This window comes from Lissotriton helveticus, chromosome 2_1, assembly GCF_964261635.1.
Source record: "Lissotriton helveticus chromosome 2_1, aLisHel1.1, whole genome shotgun sequence".
Classification (NCBI taxonomy): Eukaryota; Metazoa; Chordata; class Amphibia; order Caudata; family Salamandridae; genus Lissotriton; species Lissotriton helveticus.
This window is the reverse complement of record NC_136059.1, coordinates 1995890790-1995913766: the sequence shown is the minus strand read 5'-3', so window position 1 is coordinate 1995913766 and position 22977 is coordinate 1995890790. Positions and strand designations below refer to the sequence as shown.

Sequence of the window (22977 nt, the reverse complement as noted above, 5' to 3'; positions counted from 1 at the left end):
GTGGCATAGCAATGGAGGGCGGGGGGCTCCCCCCATGCTTACCTGCCTGCCATTGCGGGGGCAGTGGCGGCTGCTGCAGAAATTGCCAGCACCCCGCTTCTCAGATGGCCACATGGGGCGGCAAACTCAGGAGCCGCCATGGGTGGCCGCAGGTCCAGCTACACCTTTGACTGTGTGAAGTCTCTTTTGTGGTGTATTTATTGTGTCACTGATGTATGTGCATGCTGTGCAAACGCTTTACACATTGCCTCTGGTATAACCCTGACAGCTCTGGCAAAGCTACCAAGGGGGTGAGCAGGGGTTATCTTTGGTTTGTAACACCCTTACCCTGACAACAGTGGTGGGTTCTGCCTGGCTTAGGTGCAAACCCTAGCCTAAGAGAAACCCCATTTCTAACACTATGGAGTTCAATGGCCAGAAGATTCACTGGAGGAGAGTGTAGTGCACACCTACAGCTGAGGATTTCTTCACACAGTGGTTTATTGTGAACCATAAAGTAAAGAAACACTGAAGAGAAATTCATTGTTTAAAATCAGATTCTGAACAATCGGGCAGGCCAAATATAAAGACAACCTCCTAGTACAAAATTCAAATTGTACACCATTTCATTGATCACAGTTCACGCCCTGTTGTTTTTATTCAATAACACTTCATCTTGTCAACCCATGCAGTGGGTTGGTTTCTTATACTGTTTCCATACCAAAAGATATCTGTCAGTCTCACTTTTTTGAAGAGTGAAGATTTCTAAGACTGAAGTTCACTTTTCTTGCAAGCGTTCATGGCATGGAAGAGATTGCATTGAGATGCATCTGCTGGTATGAGTTTGAAGCATGTGTTTGTGGTGATCTGGTTTTATGTGGAAGGTTCATATTATTGCTGGAAGAATGGACGGATCTTCATGCTCATCTTCTTCATCGAGTACCACGACCCTTTCCAGTTCATCCACACAACACCGTCATCAGTGCCGTGCTTTGTCATGTCGTGGCTGTACGCACCACCCCAGTAATATCTGCCATTCGGATTGGCTGCGTGGCATCTATTGTACCACCAGCCACCACCATCTTCCCGAGAACACTGTTTGCTGGGATCTGGATGTTGCCTAAAAACGAAGACATTGAAATTTAGCAAGCACACTGTGTTCATCGTCCTGCCTCTGCATTTCCAAGACTCAAAGCAATCATGTGTACGCATGTGTGCTTGCACGTGTGATCATGCACAAAATAGCAAAGCATAACATATCATAACTTATAATATTGATTCCTGTTGTACAGTATAATTTAACGTAGTAAATAATAAAATAGTTTACTTCAGTACAGTAAAGTATAAGGTGGGAACGTGTGACGGTTTTCTGTAATGGTCTGCTTTATGTCTCGGAACTGGGTTTTTAAAAAAATGTATAACTCAGTTGTATCTGAGGTCCTTTCCAGAAAACGAGCACCAGCAGTGGAATTATGTGGAAAGGCACACTAGACTGATGTGTCTGTCTTGAAGTGCCTATCAGTCTAAAAGAATGCCACAACTCAAAAGAAATGCTGAGAAGCAAGAATCTATGTCTGATCAAACATGGAAGTGGAATGTCAGTGCTGCCAATGCTCTCATTCTTTGCTGTTTAATCTGCCTTCCCTGGCTGCTCCTTGCATTAAACCAATAAACTGATGAGGGCTGGAGCACTACATACCATCCATCGTTGTCTCTGTCCGAGGTGCTGAAGAACATGCCGTTGTGTATGGTCATGGTTCGGTTCTCGCCTTGTAACTGTGAAGCACCTTCCAGGAGAGCGTTGCCGGCGTTGCCTTTGTAGCCACTCACTGAGATCTGGTACCTGTTGGCCTCGTTCTGTACGGTGAATCCTGTGTGGTGAGCATAGACGCCATTGTGGTCCCAGTCCTCCATTTCAAACAAGATTTCTGTGGGCCCAAGTTTGGAGAGCTGGCTAATTTTTTCATTGCCAAGCCAGAATTCACCTGTGAATGAAAAGACATTGATTGGGAAGGTGCTCTACTTGATTATGCCCCTGGGTTGATCAGATGTATTATTTTGTAAGTTGCTTTGAATGATTTCATTTCAATGCAAATTCAGATAGACATATAAATGTTCCTGAAACAATATAATTAGCATGTCAGCTTCAACCTAAGATTCAATCTCGTTTTATGAATCAAGTGCAAAATAAAAATTGGACCTCATGGCTGAATATATTTAATTTCATACCAGTATTCACACGTCACTATTTATGGAAACGTCAGAGTGGTTAACATCAACCAGAACCAACACAGGGAGACTCCCTTAAAATTACCTGAAGAAGGCTTGTTTGAGGAGACAGGATCTAAGGAGGTGACTGAAAACAGCAACCTAATCACCAATAAAATGTAATCTGGAAGCTTATTTTCTTTTGGTGAAAGAAACAATACCTTATAAATACCTACACCAATCCTCCTGTCTCCTAGAATCAAACCTACTTCTCAATAGGGTTATGTTTCAGTCAGTTCCCTTCTCAAATATGCTCACAATAGAGTAATTTTTGGCGACTGACAGGTTTCCCACAAGTTTGATCTGCCCCTTTTTGTTAGACAAATTAGACAAAAAGGACCTGATTATAAGTTTGGCAGCGTGGGACCAGACTGCTATGCAGGAGGCTCGCTCCCGCACCATCAAACCCATGTAGGGACCGCCCGCCACATTATGAGTTTCCTTGTGTCTGGCAGGCTGTTTTGCAGTTCCACCATGGTGCCTCTGAAAATGGGTACTGCAATGGAAATGCTAAAAACAATTCCTGCATGGCATGGAATGTAATGTCCATGCTGTGCACGAACTGGGTTGCATGCACACAGGGGAGCACATGTTGTGCCCCCCTGCATGCACCCCATGGCCTCTTGGCCCCGGTTTTCATGGAGGAGGAACCGCCAGGAAAACTATGGAGGAGAGGAAAATCGTAATATTCTTGTCGGGATCATGGTGGTCCCGCCAAGCATAGTGCTGCTTCTACACCTCGATGCAACTACCAGGCAAGCGCTGTTCCCCGGTGGCATCTGCACTGCAATGGCGGTCCGATAGCTCTAGTTGAAATCGGGCAGTCGGAGCGCCTGTGCAGCAGTGGCTGGACCTCCACCGCAGTGCCCCTGCGAATCTGGTGGTCCTCGGACCGCCAGACTCGTAATTAGGCCCTAAGTAGTTAGACAAATGAGCATTTAGACAAATTAAACAGGAAAACCAGAACTAGCACTGCCAATATCCACCAATGCTCCTTAATATTTACTCACCATCGTGCCTCTATCTTCCACCACTCTATATTTCCCGAGTTTTTATCTTACTCTTGCAGGTGCTTTTTCATCATTACTATCTCCCATTGTCACTTTTGTCTTATTCCTCTCTTTTGATTTCTCATTCTTTTGTCCTTCCAATCTTGCTCTGGGTCAAAGTTTAACAATGAAATATAAGACCTGGGGCCCAATGTAGGTCGGTCGGTAACGGCCGAAAATCGGTATTTTCGGCCGTTACCGACCGGTATTACAGAAATGGAATGTAGTGGCATGTGTAACTGATTCGGTAAAATTACCGATCGGTAAATTTACCTATCGGTATTTCTACCGAATCGGTAAATTTGAGATGTAGGTGGGACTCTACTGAGTCCCACAAGCCTTACAGAATCGGTATTTTACCATCAAATCAATTTGATGGTAAAATACTGATTCCGGTGTGCATGCACATGTGTGCATGCACACCTATGCCATATGACAGGCAGACCTGCCCTTAGGGCAGGTATGCCTGCCACATGGCACCTGAGCCTCTTTTGGGGGTGCCAGAGGCCCCCTGCACCCTTGTGTAATTCGGTATTTACCGATTCGGTAAATACCGACTCGGTAATGCCCATTCATTCCTATGGGCTTCAAAGCCCATAGGAATGAATGGGCATTACCGGTCGGTATTTACCGAATCGGTAAATACAGATTTTTACCGATTCGGTAAATGAAACATCTGGATGCTCCTACATGTCCCCCCTTCTTATTTACCGATTCTTAATTACCGAATCGGTAAAATTCGGTAATTAAGAATCGGTAAATAAGTCCTACCTACATCTGGCCCCTGGTTCCCAAAAATGAGTGACAGCGCCCACCACCTGCAAAATGTAAACACTGTGAACCGTGCTCCTAAAGGGCCGTAAATAATTAAACTTAAATTTGCGCATTGAGATAAAATTGATAACATAGTTGACACTGAAATCACCACATGGAGCATAAAAGCTTCCAATTCAGTGTTTTAGTAGAGGAGCACACACAAAACACCTACAAATATTGGCTCTGTGTACATAATATACCTGGTCCCAAAGTGCAGTCTGTCTGCACTCCTGCTATTTCATCACATCTACTCTTGCAGAGTCAGCTTAGGTGTCTTCCATGAATGAACATTTTTTAAATTAAATAATGACTGGTAGGGGGTGATGGGAACAAGCAGTGCTCGGGGACTCCTCCATCGAGTCCCGCCCTAACATTTGATTAAAACATAGAATATAGCAGTACCTCCCACATTCCCAGGATCCGAGGGTTACCTGGCATGTCACAGAAGCCTTTGCCTCCATCCACAGCGATGTTCCCAAACCCGCTCTTGTACATGTCCCACTTCCTTCCAAAGTCCACGCTGCCATCCCGCCGACTCTGGATCAAGGTCCAGCCTGAAATGAAAGCATAATGAATAGTCACACGGCGCATCCCTCAGAAATCTGCATCTTCTGCAGAATAAAAGCCCACTCAGGTTTAAGCAAATATTGTGCTTCTAGACTCACGTCTTCTATTCATCCACAGAACAGGTGTAAAACTAGCGGTACAAAACATAAAAAGGCAATTTACTTCAGTAAAGAAAGCAGCAAGAAAAAGAAAAGTAAGCTGCATAAAAGGCATTTAAATGGTACTAGAGAACCTAAAAGCTGACAATAAATCACTCTCATCAGTTGACCCACTAACATCCTAAAAACATACAGTTACATCCTCCTCATACTTCCAATCAGATGAAAATCTTTAGACAAACCTCTTAATTACATGAACCCGTAGATCTCAATATTATTCAAATTAGCAACAATGTTCCTGATGTATCATGCTGCATTCCCGTAGACCTGGAATAGGTCAAATCCTTTGACATGTCAGGCCCAATATGGTCTATTAAATGGTACATATGTCATCATAAGAAGGAAGGCACCGTTGCCAAACACAAGAAGAACTTTCAGTCGTCCCTGTTACCTTATCAAGGACAAACAGCCTTTCTCAGAACAATCATACTTGTATGTTTCTCCCACTAGCGTTAATCCGCTGCCAGAGAACCCCTGGGAAACGCAGTAGAGTCCCGATAGCTGCTCTTGCACCCACCTCCGTTATGTGAGGCCATGTCGCAGTAGACTCTGTAGGGCTTGAAGAAGTCATCGGGCTGGATAATGTACATCTCAGAGGTGTCACCTCCTTTCCTGAAGATCTCTTCGCATTCTGTAGAAAAGGGCAGCGGAGCACATTGGGTTAAAGTGAACAATAGTACAATTTTAAGGGGGTGGGGGTAGGCTCTGCTTTATGCATGGGTTAAAAGATGAATCTTACCCAACAGAGATTAAAGTTTAAAATTATGCAACAGAGCACTTGCAGCACCAGTATTAGCCCCACACCAAACCTGCACTGTTTTTTTCATTCTCTCTGCAAAATGACCATAGGTTGAGGGGCAGGTGTTAGGAAGAATAAACATGGAAAATGCGGAATATGAGTCTCTGTTCTCGCAGGCAGATGTTCATTTGGTTTACCAGTGGGTCATATGTTCCAAAGTCCATTTTACATTTAAGTTACCCTTTTTTTTTTTTTTTTTAAAGGCACAATGGAATGAATAAGACATGCACAATAGGTCTTGTTTGTGCCCATGGGTCTTATTTGTAGTTGAATGCTGCTGCATTTGAATGAATACATGAATGAATACTACAACCGTTCACCTTAGAAGGATACATTGGTGCTAGCAAAAGTCTTAAACATAACTTGAATCCACCGGTGTAGGCCATAGCAGTGTCAGCAGACTGGTCAGTTTTTTAAAGCTTTCCCGAAGCAGAAGTGACAATATGGACTTAAAATAGATTGACAGAGAATTCCACAATTGAGGTCCAAACGCAGCCAAGGATCTTCCACTTACCCTTGACTTACCTACTGGGGGGAGACAGAAAAGATGGAGTGACACGATCGAAGATTCCTCACAGAGGAATACACCTGGAAACATTAAGCCAGAAGGGGTTTTTCTAATCGATAAAAACTCCCTGTGCACCGGGCAGAGAGGCTTAAAGGGGATTCCCGGTTTCCACTGGCAGCCAGGGAAGGCTTATTTGAGCATTTGTTTCATGACTTTCTTTTCAGCTTACAGGCAACTCTGATGGCTAGGTTTAGAACTTGTGTTAAGGCAATATGGAGAAGAATGCAATAATCTCATCTAGCCAAGGCACATGAGGCAATCACTTGGTAAACACTAACAGGTAAACATTTCAGTTTTTTTTTTTTTACAAAACTTTGAATTAATAGAAGCTGTTGGTTCCAACTGCTTTTATGAGTGTTGTCATAGACAAATGTGAGTCTACAATAACAACAAGGAGTTTAACCACCTCAAGTGTTTTGATCACCCCAGATTGGGTGGAAGGAGGGGCCAAATGAGAAGAGTAAAGATTGTTGGGCCATCTAACAGTTAGTTTTTTCCAATCAACAGTCATTCTGATTTGTTGGTAATTAAATGAAGGAAATTAAGAGACATCCAGTCCTGTACAACTAAATGACGCTGGGGGAAATTTCTGCTACAATTTTTAGAATGTTGATGAAGGTGAAAAATAACTGGCGTGTCGTCAGTAAGGAATAGGCGAGCAGCCATAAGGTTCAGTAAGAGGAGGTAGAGGAGGACCATAGATGTTAATTATTAGTGGAGATAATGAGAAGCCCTGTGAGCCCCACGTGAGATCTGATGGAAAAGGGGGTAAGATCAGTGCTTGAGGACAACTTTAGGAAGGGAGATAAATCAGAACAGCACTGGACCCTGAATTCAGATGGGTTGCAAGCTACCATGATCAACCATACTGACTGCAGCGGGCATGGCAAGTAATATAAGGGATGCCAAATCTCCAAGGTCTGTGATTGCATGGATCTCCTGTAATGCTGGCCTAAGTGCTATTCCTGTCCCTCTACCTGCTCTGAATCTCATTTGACATTTGATGAGTATTTTGTCCACAGATCCCACGTAACTTGGACTGGTCCTCTGACCAGTCTAAGGCGCCTTTTGGACCTGGTTGCTTTGCCCAAGCCACCACCTCTCTTCACTGTTCCATTCGTCCCTGTCTGTCCTTGTGCTCGGTGCCCCGTGCGTGCCTTCTTTGCTTCCTAATCATTTTGCCTTTTTTTACCCTTCTGTTTGTACACGTTTTTGCCTCATTTTGTCTCTTCCTCTTTTGTACTCATTTCTGCCTCAGTGCCCCTTCAACCTCTTTACTTTTGCACTTGTCTTTGCCCCTGGGCCCATTTTACAGTTTCTATTTTTTACTCTGTTAGACCTAAACTCTCATGGTAGCATTTCCCTAAATGTTTAGCTTTTTCCTCCAGGTTTTGCTGATTCTCTTGTAGTGGCCTTTAGGCTCTGGGCACTTTCCCACTGTAAATGCAGGGTGAAAGTGCGTGTCCTTCCCATACACATTAGGAGGTGGTGTTTGCCTGATGATTTTTACACGTGTGTCCAGTCTGCCATTGCACTTGTACCAATAGTCTTTCGAAACATGGGTCCAACCTGCCATTGCAGGTCTATGTGTGCACCATTGCGTGTCTACTCAGGTCAGCCTGTTTAAATCCCTAGCCATCATGAGAGGCCAATTCACTACCACCAGAGCACCCCATAGGGAACACCTTAGGGGGTGAGGGAGTGGTATGTGAAAGGCAGGGTGGGGTCACACGTGTGTTCCTTGCCCAGGTAGTGTAGAATACGCATGTATGTTTTCACCACCTATGAGGTACGCTCTTCCCATAGGCTAACATGGGGAACGAGGTGAAATTATTTCAGGCTGCAATATTGGATTGCAGAGGAGCAGTCTCATAATGTTTCCTATCATTGGATTCACAGTAACAAACCCTTGCAAGTGGTAAAGGTGGTTTCGTCATGACTAGCGTTGAAATGCCACTCCTGGAAAGTGTGCCTTTCAATGCTCTAGCACTCTTTGTGTGCCCTTGTGTTTGGCTCCAGTCCACACTGGAAGTTGATGGAGCACATCTGGGCATTCCCCAGTCACAGCGATAAAACACTGGGCATGCAACTTAAATGATAAACCTGTGCCCTTTACAGGCCTAGCTGAATAGACTGGAGAAAGAGGTTTTGACACTAGGCCTTTGGAGCTAGATAATGGTCGCACCCAAGATGAGGATCTGCGTTCCATGGCCTCATGGCAGACAGGACTGCAATTTAAGGGAGACATCTGTGGTTCAAAGGGAGACCCTTTAAACTGCCCCAACTTCAAAAGCATACTACAGTATAACTACTGGTGCCATAGTTCAGCAGTACAGAGAAACCATTGTGCGGACGTGCATCCAGAGAACCTGGAACTGCACAATGCACAGTGCCAGAGGAAGCTGTTGTGCTCAAGAAGGATTACTGCCATTGAAAGGGACTGTGTGCCCTTACTGAATAGTGGCTGACCTGGGCTGACTACCTACTGCTGTGTGACATCCAGACGTGTGTTCTCCAAGGGCTTGTTGACTTCCCTCCTGTTCTTTTAAAGGTGTCAGGGATATAAAACATCTCCTACTATGGACACACCCTGTCTACATGTGATACCTGGAGAGAGGTGCCCTCTTAACTGCCCACATCTTTTGCTGGATCCCAACTGGTAGTGCGGCGTAAGCTAGGGTCTAAGATTCATGCCAGGAGGCGAGATTGCCTGGGGCGAGCCTCAGAAGTCTTGCCCACATCTAAGCATCTGACCCCCGCCTCACGAGGACACCCTCATGCATTAAGCATCTTGATGGTAGTGAGCATATTAACCGGTTGCAGGGTCCAGCATGTCCTGCCAAGTAAATTGTGCTGCATCTCTCTCGGTTGACACGCCAACTGCATTCTCATTGCATGTGGTGCCTAATTCACAGGTTGCAACCCTCGGCAGTGGAGGCATAACCAAGTGAAGTACCTCATTCGACCTCGTGAGGCATTGCTGAACTTGCATCTGTGTGTGTGACCAGAAGTGCTGGTGTGACCAATATCAACGTGTATGGGACGTTGTGCCTCATGTCCAGGGAGGTGCAGAATTTGCAACTCTTTGTTGTGTGTGACCGTTATTGTCTGGTGCCACCAATATCAAATGTCACTGGATGTCATGCCTCATTTCTAGGGAGACGCGGAATTTCCAACTCTTCATTATGTGGCTGGAATGGTCTGGTGAGACCTGTGTCAATGCGCACCAGATGTTGTGCCTGGATTGCCTGGGTGTGATTCTGATCGATGTGTACCTGACGGGCACCTCCTCCTACCGAGTGGCACCCCTGCATCATTTTCCATCTATTGATTGTTCCCTTGTTTGCCCTCAAAGCGGCGGACACACCGCCCTCTCCTTGCCTGCCCCTCCCCCGACGACATTGTGTTGCAAGGTAGTATTGCCCGGCTCAGGTCTGGGTGGTGACCGTGATTGACTGGGGTGAAGGAACTCTTCCGAGCTTGAACGGAAGCGGGTCAAGAGACTGTGTGACACCCCTGGGCTGGTGCCGGAAGGCCCTTGTGGAAACCTTTTGTGTGACTGACTGTTGCCCCCAGGCCATTTCTGTTCCGCATCCTGTGGGTGAACTTCTCGAGTGGCTGCCAAACCCGCTTTGATGACTACCTCCTAATTAGTCCTGCTACCTACCACCACCTGCTTCCCTAAGATCCTGGCTAAGAGGGACTTCAGGCGCATGCGGCCTAGTATCTGGGGGGCGGGGGGACTAGGAATCTCCAATCTACGGGTATAGAGTAGTCGGGGGTAGTTGGGGAGTCAAGGGAGGCTTAGGCCACGGGTCTGCAGTGTGTTATCAATTGACCTGCTAGGTATCAGTTGCACCACATTTGGGTGCTGAGTGCGTATGTGTATGAACACGTTCTGCATGGACCTTTTTGATACCGTTGCACTGCGTATCAGTGAGGAGTGAGTGTGTGTGGGTTGGAGTGATCATCTGCGGACTGCCTTTGATTCTCTAAACTGGCTGGCGGTGTTGCCTTACAAGTTGATTTTTTGCCAAAAGAGCATCACGTTTGAGATTGGTTCTACCCATGTGACCTCGACCTGTGGTACTACTAAAAAGTGCTATAATTCTTTGTATGTACATGTTCCTAATATCACTGTCACCTGGGGGTGCACCCTCTAACTGTGTGGTATTGAATTATATGAATTGTTGGGGTGGGCCTGAGGTGGACAACGTGTTTCACAGCATAAAGGTGGTGGGGGGAGGGGGAGTATATTACTGATGTCATTTTAACAGGGTTGGGCCTAGTATTGCTAGTAATAATTCCAAGTGTGATGTATATCCAGAAATAGATTATGTTCATGTTGTGTTGATTATTGTGTGTGTTAAATACAAACGTTATTTACATACATCAATTGTGAAGTTTCTTTCGCTACACTTAGTTTATTTATTGTGAGTGAGTGCTGTGCAATGCTTTACACATTGCCGCTGTAGTAAGCTTGACTGCTCAGTGGCAAGCTTACCAAGGGTGAGCGCAGGTTATACGGTGTGTATAATCACCCTCCGCTGATGGAAGTGGTACACCACACTACCAGCCACACACTCTACCCAATCTTCATGTCCAGTAACAAGAACACACTCTGCCACACCTCCCCACTCACATGAGCAGACCACTCCATCATTCACTTATACATCAGTGCCCCATTCCAATGTACCCAAACTGACCATCAAAATCAGCCGCAACTGGAGCAACATAACGGAACCAGACTGGAACAATTCCCTCACACCCAACCATCCAACCCTCACTGGCAACCTACTAAAGGACCTAACCACATTCAACAACTGGATTGCAGATTGCACCAACAGCCCGACGCCCATGAAAAAAAATCAGACATTCCAGATCCTACGCTCAAGCATGCAGGTACACGAGAACCTTAGAGACTTCAAATGCCACAACATGCAGCCGGAAAGAAAATGGAGGACCAGCTGAAGCAACACTTCCAGAGACACCTACAAATCTGCCCTCTGAATACACCATGCACAGATCAAAGAAGCCAAGAACGCAGTCCTCGTGATCAGACTTAAACTGCTCAAACACAAAGAACTCTTCAACATCATCAAGGAATTCATGAACCCAGTGGCCACCCCAACACCATCACCGCCTCACAAATCCTGAGTGACAGCCTCTTGGACTTCTTCCACAACAAAATCCTCTAGATATACTCCAACTGTGCACCCCATTGAGGATATCACCACTCAACCCCCCCCCCCACACCAGGAGCACTTACCTTCTTACAATCTAGAGCCCACTCACCACAGAGGACATCACAAGAATCATACAATCTATTCACTCAGGATCCCCCTCAGACCCCTGCCATTTCCATTTTATGCCCAGAACATATGTCCAATACTCCCTTAAGCCCACTAATCTAATGAACCAACGACTGCCAATGGCTCAATGATTCCCAACAGTTGAAGATGCATCAGTAAAATGTGCTTTGAGAGAAACTAAGTAATACACGGACAAGCACCATACACCGCAGAAATTGAATGAGCATCTCCTGGGTTCTCATGAAGGATGGGCTACTTCTAGAGATATTTTATCAACTATTTTAAGTTATTTACTCTTTGCCAGTTATTCCTTATTTCTTTTTTAAACACTACGACATTTATTCCTTTTGCTGGCGGATGGACTGATCCATGTTGGTCCTACGGCTCATTAGATCTTTTCTCTATGGAAAGATAGTAATACCTTGGTGGCCTGGGTGCTTAATTATTATACATATGATTTATGGTTTTCTGATGTTCATTTATATATGGTGGTTTCTGAATACAGTATTAAATTGATTTTGATAACCAGACAAGAAGGACTGCCTGTTCAGAGTATCCTGACCATGCCAAAGCTCAGCTTTATCTCAGACGATATCCACTACTGGCTTTCCACTGTTTTCTTGTATGCAATGCCATGTTACTGTTGGATAACTGACAGGGTATTCCTCTATGCAAGATCTGGAACTAAAATCTGGAATTCATGCTCTGTATTCTTTTTTGAGTACTAACAAATATTGATCAAGATTGAAATGTGTGTCCCACAAGGTGAGGGGCCTTTGCAAACATTGACTAGTCTGGTCAGCTGCAAAATGATGAAGCAGGGATCTTTGCAAACAGTACTTTTTCAGTGGAACCAGCTGCAAAGTGATGAAGCAGGGATCTTTGCAAACTGTAATTTTTCAGTGGAGCCAATCAGAACTGAAATGTCAGGAAATCAAACAATCAATGACGTATAAAACATGAATCACTAAACGGTCCATGTTGTTGAGTAAATTCTTGTATCAGTTTTGATGACACTGAACATTGACACTGAATATGAATATTGATTATGTGTTCACGCACTTGATTTAGAGCTGATGCTTTTCAAATTGCGTGTCATGCAGTCTGGAATTTTTGGGTGGAAGATTCAGCCGTTCGAAACAACTCACTGTATTAATGCTGAACGAATCTTAGAGCAAACTCTAGATCCAACGTTCTAATCCAATCAAGGCTTCTACCCTCTTTCATTCTTCGGAACATTATACATTGTGTAAGAAAAGCATATGTATTCGTAGTGCATGTGCAGAATTGAAGCTTTCAAGCGCTACCTCTCATGGGCCAGTTCATTGAGAAATAAGTTATTGCCAAAGATGAACTTGATCCACTTTTGTAAGATAAGACTGTATAAAATACATAAACACCTTGATGTGAGATCGCACAGCTAGACTATAGAGACACCAGTCTGGAGTCGTTGTGAGAAAACAGATCGTGTGAAGACCTACCTCGGCCAGACACCACTGGGATGAAACAGGAGGAAGTGCATGGGGTGTGGCAGTATTCCGACTGAGTTGATATTGCGCTCTCCAGTTTCTGGATCTTGGCGCGCAGGTTTTCCAGGATGGAGCGCAGAACTCTGATGCTGGACGGGATGTTGGTGTCCAAATTCTGCTGGATGAAGGTATACTGCTGATCCACTTCTGAGGTATATGTGGAAGCAACGTCTGCATTTTCTGCAAGAACAGGAATAAGCATCATTGTAAACAGTGGAGAAGGTGCTGAACACATGATAAAAATTAAAGCTTTAGTGCAGTTGGTCCTCATCTAGTGCTTCTACCTCAGATAAGGTTAAAGGGATGTGGTATTGATGGTACCTGCTCTTCAGATCACACAGCATTTAATCGAGAGGCTTAGAAGACCATGTGGATATATGTTCTACTACAGCGCCTGGATGCTATCTGCTGCAAGGAGGTGCCACAGCTGGTGCTCAGCTGGACATTAACTGCACAAGGATTACTGATTTTTACACATCAAACAGAGTGGCCATGATCTTTCCTACTAAGGTATGCCAGTGAATAATGTCACAGCAGGTCTCAAACCCAAGCAGACATCAACAAACAAAATACGATCTTGGGATGCCTATGTTGGTGATTATAATTAATTTACAACAAAGGGTGGTGATGGACAGAGTCTCTGAATTAAGCAGAGTACTCTCACCCAGTCAAGAGATCAGGGCTAGATCCAACACCGTTTTTTAGCTCATTGCACCATCCCAGTTTCAGAACCCGGCTTTATGCAAATTAGTCTGTCCCTGGCCCAGTGCATCATGGGAACAGGGCAGACCAGACTACAAAAGCCAATTCTTACACTGGGAAGGAAACAAGCTTCCGGGGACCGGTCTCTGTCATTCCAGGCGTCCTCGGCCCGGCCTGCTTGAATCCCGATGGTGCAATGAGCAAGGGACTCACATCTGAGTATACCCTTCCACGCTTAGGGTGGACAAAATTATTTACAACAAGGGGTGGTGATGGACAGAGTCTCTGAATTAAGCAGAGTACTCTCACCCAGACAAGAGATCAGGGCTAGATCCAACACCGTTTTTTAGCTCATTGCACCATCCCAGTTTCAGAACCCGGCTTTATGCAAATTAGTCTGTCCCTGGCCCAGTGCATCATGGGAACAGGGCAGACCAGACTACAAAAGCCAATTCTTACACTGGGAAGGAAACAAGCTTCCGGGGACCAGTCTCTGCCATTCCAGGCGTCCTCGGCCCGGCCTGCTTGAATCCCGATGGTGCAATGAGCAAGGGACTCACATCTGAGTATACCCTTCCACGCTTAGGGTGGACAAAATTATTTACAACAAGGGGTGGTGATGGACAGAGTCTCTGAATTAAGCAGAGTACTCTCACCCAGTCAAGAGATCAGGGCTAGATCCAACACCGTTTTTTAGCTCATTGCACCATCCCAGTTTCAGAACCTGGCTTTATGCAAATTAGTCTGTCCCTGGCCCAGTGCATCATGGGAACAGGGCAGACCAGCCTACAAAAGCCAATTCTTACACTGGGAAGGAAACAAGCTTCCGGGGACCGGTCTCTGCCATTCCAGGCGTCCTCGGCCCGGCCTGCTTGAATCCCGATGGTGCAATGAGCAAGGGACTCACATCTGAGTATACCCTTCCACGCTTAGGGTGGACAAAATTATTTACAACAAGGGGTGGTGATGGACAGAGTCTCTGAATTAAGCAGAGTACTCTCACCCAGTCAAGAGATCAGGGCTAGATCCAACACCGTTTTTTAGTTCATTGCACCATCCCAGTTTCAGAACCCGGCTTTATGCAAATTAGTCTGTCCCTGGCCCAGTGCATCATGGGAACAGGGCAGACCAGACTACAAAAGCCAATTCTTACACTGTAGTTTGGTTTGCCCTGTTCCCATCATGCACTGGGACAGGAACAGACTAATTTGCATACAGCCAGGTTCTGAAACTGGGATGGTGCAGTGAGCTAAAAAACGGTGTTGGATCTAGCCCTGATCTCTTGACTGGGTGAGAGTATTCTGCTTAATTCAGAGACTCTGTACCTCACCACCCCTTGTTGTAAATAAAGGTGATTATAATTAAGGCTCCCTGTTTTTCGTTTTTACTCATTTTTACACAGAGAGGCAGAAAACATTTATTTTCTTGTCTGTGTTTATTTTTAAATGTGGTTAAAAACGGAAATTGGGTTGTTTTTTAGTAATTCTAAATGCTGTCTGCCATGACTGCCAGGCCAATAGCTGTTTGGATTGATAGATAATAGGATTAGAAAAGAAATTAATATTAATAAAGAGGCTTTAACAGCAGTAGATATGGACAAGGTTGATACTGAAAATCGCATCATTCCATATAAGTGCATTGATTTATCTTCTGCGGGTGTTTACAGCATTGAAAACTAGTAGGCATTCAAGCATGAGTGCATATTTACCAGCTAAATAAATGTGAAAATATACTAACTTCAGCTTAATTTTTCCATAAAACACAAAATAAATATGGATAAATACAGATAAAATTAGGAAAAAATAAATATGGATAAATACAGACGGAAATGTAAAAAAATAAATACCATAAGATCGGGAGCTCTATTTATAAATGAGACAAGAGTGGGTAAACTGAACTGTTTTCTCTATACACTCGATATCCCATTTACCACTTCATTAATGTTCGCCAGTGTCATGGCAAACAATGATTCGGCCCCTAAAGAATGTGAATGAACACCATGCTAGTTTCAGGAGCAGTTAGAAGTGGTTAGAGCGATACAGTGATCTGAGAAATGATGTGGGCTCAGTCACTCATTCGGCCGATTCCCTCCCATGGTATCAATTATTTAGAGTCAGTGGCTCTGGTAAATTGAGTTTTATGCATAATTACAGATTTTCTGCATTTGCCTCATAATCCATCATCTGGTGCATAATCTGCGGATGTTATTAAAAAAATGTAGATTCTAGCTCAAATGGATCAAAAGTTACTAAACAAGCAAGCAACGCGTGTTGCAGTGTAGCTGAAGGCCCTTAGCAAAGGTTGACTGGTCATCTTTCTATTGCTAATTGCTGCATTTGTGCGTCACAATGGTACTGATGAGGTGAGATTTTTGCATAGATAGTACTAGAATGTCTAAAAATGACAAAATTGAATGATGTAATACAATCACAAAATCTGCCACAATATCCTGCATAATTTGCCTTTTCTTGGTGCATAATTTAGTAAACCCTGCTGCATGATCCCAGTGGCTCTCCTTATGGTGACTTTCGTCATGTTCCTTGTCAGGGTCATAATAGACTGACTCCGAAGGATTGATATTTATTTACCTATTTATTTACATGGTTTTCTATAGTGCGGATCACTTTTCTTGGCTTGGAGAGGTGTACGAAAAGCCATCTCCAAAATTCTGTTAACTGAGAGACAATCGAATAGGGAAAAGAGGAAGCATCTGAGCAAGTGTCATTGTTTTTCAATATATCTGCAGTTTGCAGAGGAAGAGAAAGAAGCCTGCCAAAACCATCACAAAGGGAGAAAGCAGGCAACGGCGACAAAAAGAGGCAGCAGTGTATGTAGGTGAATTAAAGGCTACTACCCTTGATGTTTGGCGTGCTGATGTTTAATTGCACTGGCTGCCTGCTTCTGAGCAGAGCTTCGGCACTGGCACTCTCTCTTTCACAAATTAAGCTTTGGGTGGTTCAGGTACAAAAGTACCAACATTAAGATAGTATCTCACGATAATGTGTGAGGCAGTCTGGCCTTTTAAACATAAAAGATGTGACAGCGTAGGTGAATTCACGAAAGTGGAGGACCATCCACAGAGAGTGGTTAGGTCCTAGTTCACTGTCAGTGGCGGCTGCCTCTGGACAGAGGTGGTGAGTGGGGGGTGGCTGCGGCAGGTGAAAAAAAAGAAAAAAGAAATTATAATACCTTCTACGCCGCCACAAGCCACTCGTCCGTCTGCTGGCAACACCGGAAGCACCCAGGCTTCTGGACTCTCCCAGCCAATCACGATGCTGCCTGAGCAGCATTGTTATTGGTTTGAGCGGCCTGTTTGCCCGCTCAGGCAGTGCCTGCGGAGGCTGGGCATGTTCTCCACGGGGCTGTGCAACACAGCCCAATGGAAAACATGCCAAGTGCGCATGCTTGTTTGACCAGCACTAGAGGGCTGGTCAAGCCGTCATGTGCACATAGGGAGGGAGTGCAAACCACTACTGCTCCCTTTGCAGGGAGCCATCCCCGCCTCGCCCGACCTCGCTGGAGCAAACAAGAATAAAATGATAAGTTATTGATTTTATCATTTTATTTTGCACTACTCAAGGAGCAGTTGGGCGATGCTCCTCTGCCTTAGCATTGTGGATATAAGGAGGGGACAGGGGCCAGATGTAATGTGTGCACTTAATAGTTTTCACTTGCTTACAGAACTGCAAGTTTTAACGAGTTGTGTGTCCATATATCGTCTCATTTTGAAGATTTTGGAGTGAAATATTCAAGAAAATGTGTTGCATTTGCCAATTGAAGGTTCGAGATTTTCAGGGGGCTCTGAGGGACCACCTTTAGCAATCAGAACATTTTTTCAGTACATTTCTGGCGTTGCTGCTTTGGTCACTGGAAAGACTCTGCTTTGTAGATGTTTTTATCAAATCTCCTTCCTTACCCAAGAAGGCGTGTGGAAGAAGGGATCTACTCTCCAGATGTCTATGGCGACACAACTGGGCACCCCAGGCCACCTGACTAATAAAGCTAGCTGCTCCAACTTCAGTAGAGATCTGTCACTCAATATACACGTCATGCTGTGCCTCTCACTGAGTACAGCTGTGCCTACCTTGTATTTGCTTCTGCCTGTCAGCTACTGTCTTTTGCAGCACAGTCACGTAGTCGTAAATCATGTTGGATGAGTGGGAGAGCTTCCCTACGTTGCCTTTGAGATCTCGGATGGAGTTCCGCACGTTATTCTCCTGCTTCAAGACCATAGTTCGTAGCTGGCAGCCAGTTGGACACAGTACACCCTGAGAAAAAAAATATATGTTGACATGGTTGGACAATAAAAGAGCACATGAGGACTTTAACATCACAGGTGGAGGAAGATGCCACCTCACCCAGATGTATAACAGAGTTTTATTGCATGTAGTCTAGGACTATGGAGCTTCAAGCTGAAGGTCGACATAGTTTTTAGACCCACAATAAAAGAGTATGGTTCACATTTTCATTTAACTTAGTTGAATGGTGCCATGTGCAAGGCCGTGTGATCAATAACCAGAAAAAAAGATTGGCCTTCAGAGTCAACTTTTCTGCTGTGGAGGCAGGAGACCGTAGTCCTAGTCCTAGCTTCTCCACTTGGCTTAATTGTATGATGCAAGATAAATGGCACTACCTGCCAGTGCCAATACCCCATTACTGAAAGTGCTTAAGAACAGCCTAACCCCAATACGAAAAGCCCTTTAACGAAATATCAAACTGAATTGGAAATGACATTTAGGGTCATCTAACATCCACAATCCATGCATTGAGTAGACTGAAACAACAAGAGAGTGGCCGAGATAATACCTTTATCAATTCTTAGGCCCTGGATTCTTCATGGAACAATTTTTAGTTCTGTTTTGTTTTAACAAAATATTAACAGATGAAGAATAAATGTCCTGGTTGTTATTTTTTGTTTATAGCTTTCCTGTGAATTCCTGCACTGACCAAAGGGGCTTAGTAGACCGGGCTAGTAACAAACGTTTCTCATCTATTGATGTTGCTGGGCCAGCATACCCGCTACTTTAAAGAAACCCAAAGGCAAACTCTCTCACATGGGAGGGCCACATCTGACACAAGCAAGTGCAATTTCTACACTGTTTTCAGGTGTTGGAAAAAGTAGACTGTCCCTTCGAGATTGAGCCAGGTCTATCTTAGGTCATAAAAACCAGAGTTGTAGACAGATGACAGTAGGTCAGCCCTCCTTTAGTTAGAGCCAGCAGCTGGTGGGTTTTAGGCCATCCACAAGGAGCTCTTTGAGTGTGACCTCAGGAGAGCAACTTCTTGATCGTCTTAGCGCGAAGGGTTGTTGCATCAAAGGGAGCAGAACACTAGTTGCAATCGATGCAGCATGATTGACTATTACTGATTTTTCTTCTCTGTTGAATTCAAGGGGCCCAGTATCATGAACAGGATTGTCTTTCCCAGCCTGATCACACCATTCAGCTACTGGATTCCCGCCTCACTTCCTCTTCAAATGCTCTTCCTCCTTTATCTAGAACCACAAATTAAGGGATTTCTTTCTTTATCACTGGGGTTTTGGATTGAAGTTACTTTCTGGCTGCCATTTCCTGTTTAAAAATATAGATGTCCACTTCCTTATCGCCCTGGTCGTCCTGCTTCTAACTTTAAAGCAATAGGAGCTTTTGCGTCCAGGGTCTGGCAAGGCATCAACCACAGAAGCCCTACATGAATGAACCTTCTCCTCTGCTTCGGATGCTGAGTGATATGCCATCCTACTGTGAATTGCTGGTGATGGTAGGTATATATTACCCAGTTATCCGCACCACCCTTCACAAGTCAACACCCCCCTAGTAGCAGACCAGCACAGGATTAAGATGGCTGCCTCCTCAGCAGATCACATCCTTACAGATTCACCAGACAACAGATATGGAGTGGGGTGGGGTTGTTTTCAGGGCACCATACAGAACGCCCCGTTATGTAAATGTGGGATACTTGTAAAGCGCACTGTTAATCTACCCGAGTGTCCTGGCGCTGTAGACCGCTGGGGAACCCGTCCTGGTTTTCCCTGTGAGATGGTCCCTTTCTGAGTATCTCCAGGGTGAAACCAGGCATCCCCGGCGTCTGTGGGGGGCCATTGTAGAGATGAGTCAAGCTTAATGCCCAGAGTTACCGAGTGTGTTCCCTGGTTAGAGTAGGCACTGACGGCGAGAATTATCGAGTCCGTTGACCCTGGTCCAAGACCCTGCGCGTCAGGAATTGAACCCTGGTCCTGGGCCATTCTCTGCTTACAGGTCTGCCGCCTCTAACCAGTGAGCCACACCTCTCCGGTAATCTTCATTACTCCAAGTGCTGGGCCGAGTATCTCATGCATAAGAACTGCATCCTGGAAGATGGACGAGGAGGTAATGGGAAGAGCGCTGCATGGTAAGCCTTGAACAGTTCACCTAGCAACACGAAAGCAGAGTACAGCTACATGGTACAGTACTTACCAGCTGCTCATCGGCATGCTTGCAGCCTCCCTCATCCGGATACACAACGGGCTCCTTCTTCAGCTGACTTCTGGATGGGGCAACGGTTGGACGGCTCCGGTAGCCGCCGCCACTGATTACAGGAGGCGCAGGCCTGACTGTTGGGCGAGGCTCATTTTTCCTGGAGACTGGTCTGTGACCACGAGCATCTTTTTCCACTACCTGCAGAGAAACAACAAAAGTCAACAATCTGCAAATCTTTACTTACAAAAAAAGGCTTTACTTTATTCATTTACTCTATTTGTCATTTGCTACAGTAAAGGATACACAGCTCAGAAGCAGAATGTGACTTTCATTGTATTTGAAAAACAGAAGAAAATATGTATTCCTGATGCAAAGCAGGCAGAGAACCATGATGCCCTAAAGTTATGGCTAATTATGGCACTTATCAAACAGAATTGCCTCGAAGGAGACCCGAGGTTTACATTTGGGTCAGTAACATTCTGGCTTCTAAACTGAAGGTGGGCTACCAACCAGACATGAGTGTAGGGGTAGAAATCTTGATCTACTTAGTATGAGTATAAATACATGAAGAGAGAATGAAATGTATAGATAGGGTTGGAAACAGTGAAAGAGAGAAAGAAAGCAGGCGCGAGCAATGGCGGAAAAAGTAAGGGGAACACAGAGTGAGAAACAAACAACGAGAAATAGAAAGTGAAAGATAGTCTAAGAGAGAAAGAGAGAGGGATATGATTTGGGACTTGGGAGAGGTGTACAAAGAGAGGGTGGGTGCGGGAGGGAAAAATAAAGGGAGAGAAGAGATGAGTGCAAAGAGAGAGAAGGGCTCAGAGAGAGAAAAGTTACACGAGTGCTGACAAAAGATGAGACAGTGGAAGGTAGTGGGAGCGCAAGAGAAAGAGAGAGAAAGGGAGCTTTGTAACACTCATGTATGCCAATAAAAATCTCGGTTCATTTTGCTGTAAGTACATTTCATGATTTGACCAGTTATGTTTGTTCACAATTTCATTTTCATCGGGACTTTATTAATCTTAAGGCAGTGCGAGCATGCACACCTCTCTCCTCTAATATGCACTGTCAGCAAATGGTAAATAAGTGTCCTTACCTCGCCTCCAGCGTCCTGTGGGAAAAGAAGAGACACGAGTCACAAAAAAGAAGGCCCACTTCTAGCAGCACACTTTTTTAGGGCGAAGCTCGTTCCTCTATTATACACCACATTGACTTACAATGCTCACTCTTCTCTACTTTAAGCCGTCTCCTTTTCACACATTTTCAGTTATAACGTGTTGTTAAAAACCACCAAATGGGCGTCTCTGAACCACAACCAGAACCAGAAAGCAATGGGGAAACGTACGTGCAAAGAGGCTCAGAGAAATCGCGGGAGACGGAGGTGACAAGGGAAGGAGGTGGGGGAAGGGGGGGGTTCTAAGTACCTACAGCGTGACATCGAAAGAAATGGAGAGAAGGAACATGAGACCACAAGAGAGAGGGAGAGGAAGACACAGAATGGAAACGAGTTTGGATCGAGTGCGCATTTTGCTTCTTTAATGTTGTGGCGTTATCTGCAGAGCCCCTTCATGGACTATGCGTTCTCCAGCAGCACTGACTCTCTAAATACCACCGTGTAGCGGGGATAAGAAGTACTTTACAGGAAATAACTTACCACCACGGTGTCGTCTTCCTCCTGTGGGGAAAAGAAAGGGTCAGTGAGAAGTGGTAGAGATTGGAGACTCTTGCCATTGAGCAGGTAGGGCTTCAACATGCTGCGAGAGGTCCCACTTGAGGTGGCACAATGTGGCATAACCAACAGGCTGCACTGCTCTGGAGTCACCCATGTTACTGCTCCAGCCTCATCACCTCGATAGAAGGAGCACTGTGTGGCAGAGCCTGTGGTTCCCCACCGCAGTCAGGTTAAGATGGCGGTGGCGGGCTGTCTCCTTACCTGGTCGTAGTCTGCGTCAGCGCAGTAACTGTGGTGGGTAACCACAAAGAGCAGCAGCAGAAGAGGCAGCTTCATGGCGACGGACCTCAGTGTGACCGTGCTCTCCTCAACTCAGTGACCAGGGAGAGCTTATCTGCTGTTTTATTTGTGGAGAGAAGGCAGGAAGATTTGGCAAAGCACAGAATAGCTAAACATTACCCAAACCACATCCCTCGGTTAATAGGTAACTTCTTCTGTCCAAAACGTGCACACCGTCATTTCCTGTAAACCAGAGCATAAGGACCTCAATGCAATGACTTCACAAACTTCCAAATATCTGGTACTCAGGGTCAATGACGCCATCGATTTCAATATAAAATTAAAACAAGAAGTCCTGCTAAGACAGCCTCCTCCTCCATCCCACGCACTCTGTCCCCACCAAGCGAAAAAAAACTTTATTCTTATCACTTATTTACTGTAGGTCAAGATAATCCGGTCAATACCACATACAGAGCACGAGTTTGGAGTATATTACAGCACTGTATTCTACTTGATTGGTACAGCACTTTATTTAATCATTTATTTAAAATAATGTATTTGAGTTTTGTTTTGTATAGCACAAGAACCATCCTGCTGCTCTTCATGGTGCTGCCCAGCGCATCAAAGGACACAGAGTCAGAAAAGAATGCGTTAGAATAGTGTGGTGAAACATGACTTCACTTCTCACAAAGCAATGAATGTAGCCATAATCCAGGCTAGGCCGATCCATAGGTTGTACCAAATCAAGAAATATAACATACTTCTAGGCATATTTAAAAGTGGATTACGACAGGACAAGGCCTAAACGTGAAGATGGAGTG

The 22977-nt window shown here is 44.9% G+C and overlaps 1 protein-coding gene across 1 annotated transcript; it reads right to left on the bottom strand.

Annotated features, from left to right (window-relative positions):
- Positions 1 to 603: 603 nt before the first annotated feature.
- On the bottom strand, positions 604 to 22282 carry FGB (fibrinogen beta chain). The gene is made up of 10 exons (XM_078676959.1): positions 22139 to 22282; positions 21860 to 21880; positions 21302 to 21316; positions 20200 to 20400; positions 17832 to 18015; positions 12998 to 13225; positions 5355 to 5468; positions 4544 to 4666; positions 1679 to 1964; positions 604 to 1099 (listed from the first exon to the last, which is right to left on the bottom strand). The coding sequence occupies exons 1-10, from the start codon at positions 22211 to 22213 to the stop codon at positions 871 to 873; spliced, it is 1476 nt and encodes a 491-aa protein (XP_078533085.1). The 5' UTR covers positions 22214 to 22282; the 3' UTR covers positions 604 to 870.
- Positions 22283 to 22977: the final 695 nt, after the last annotated feature.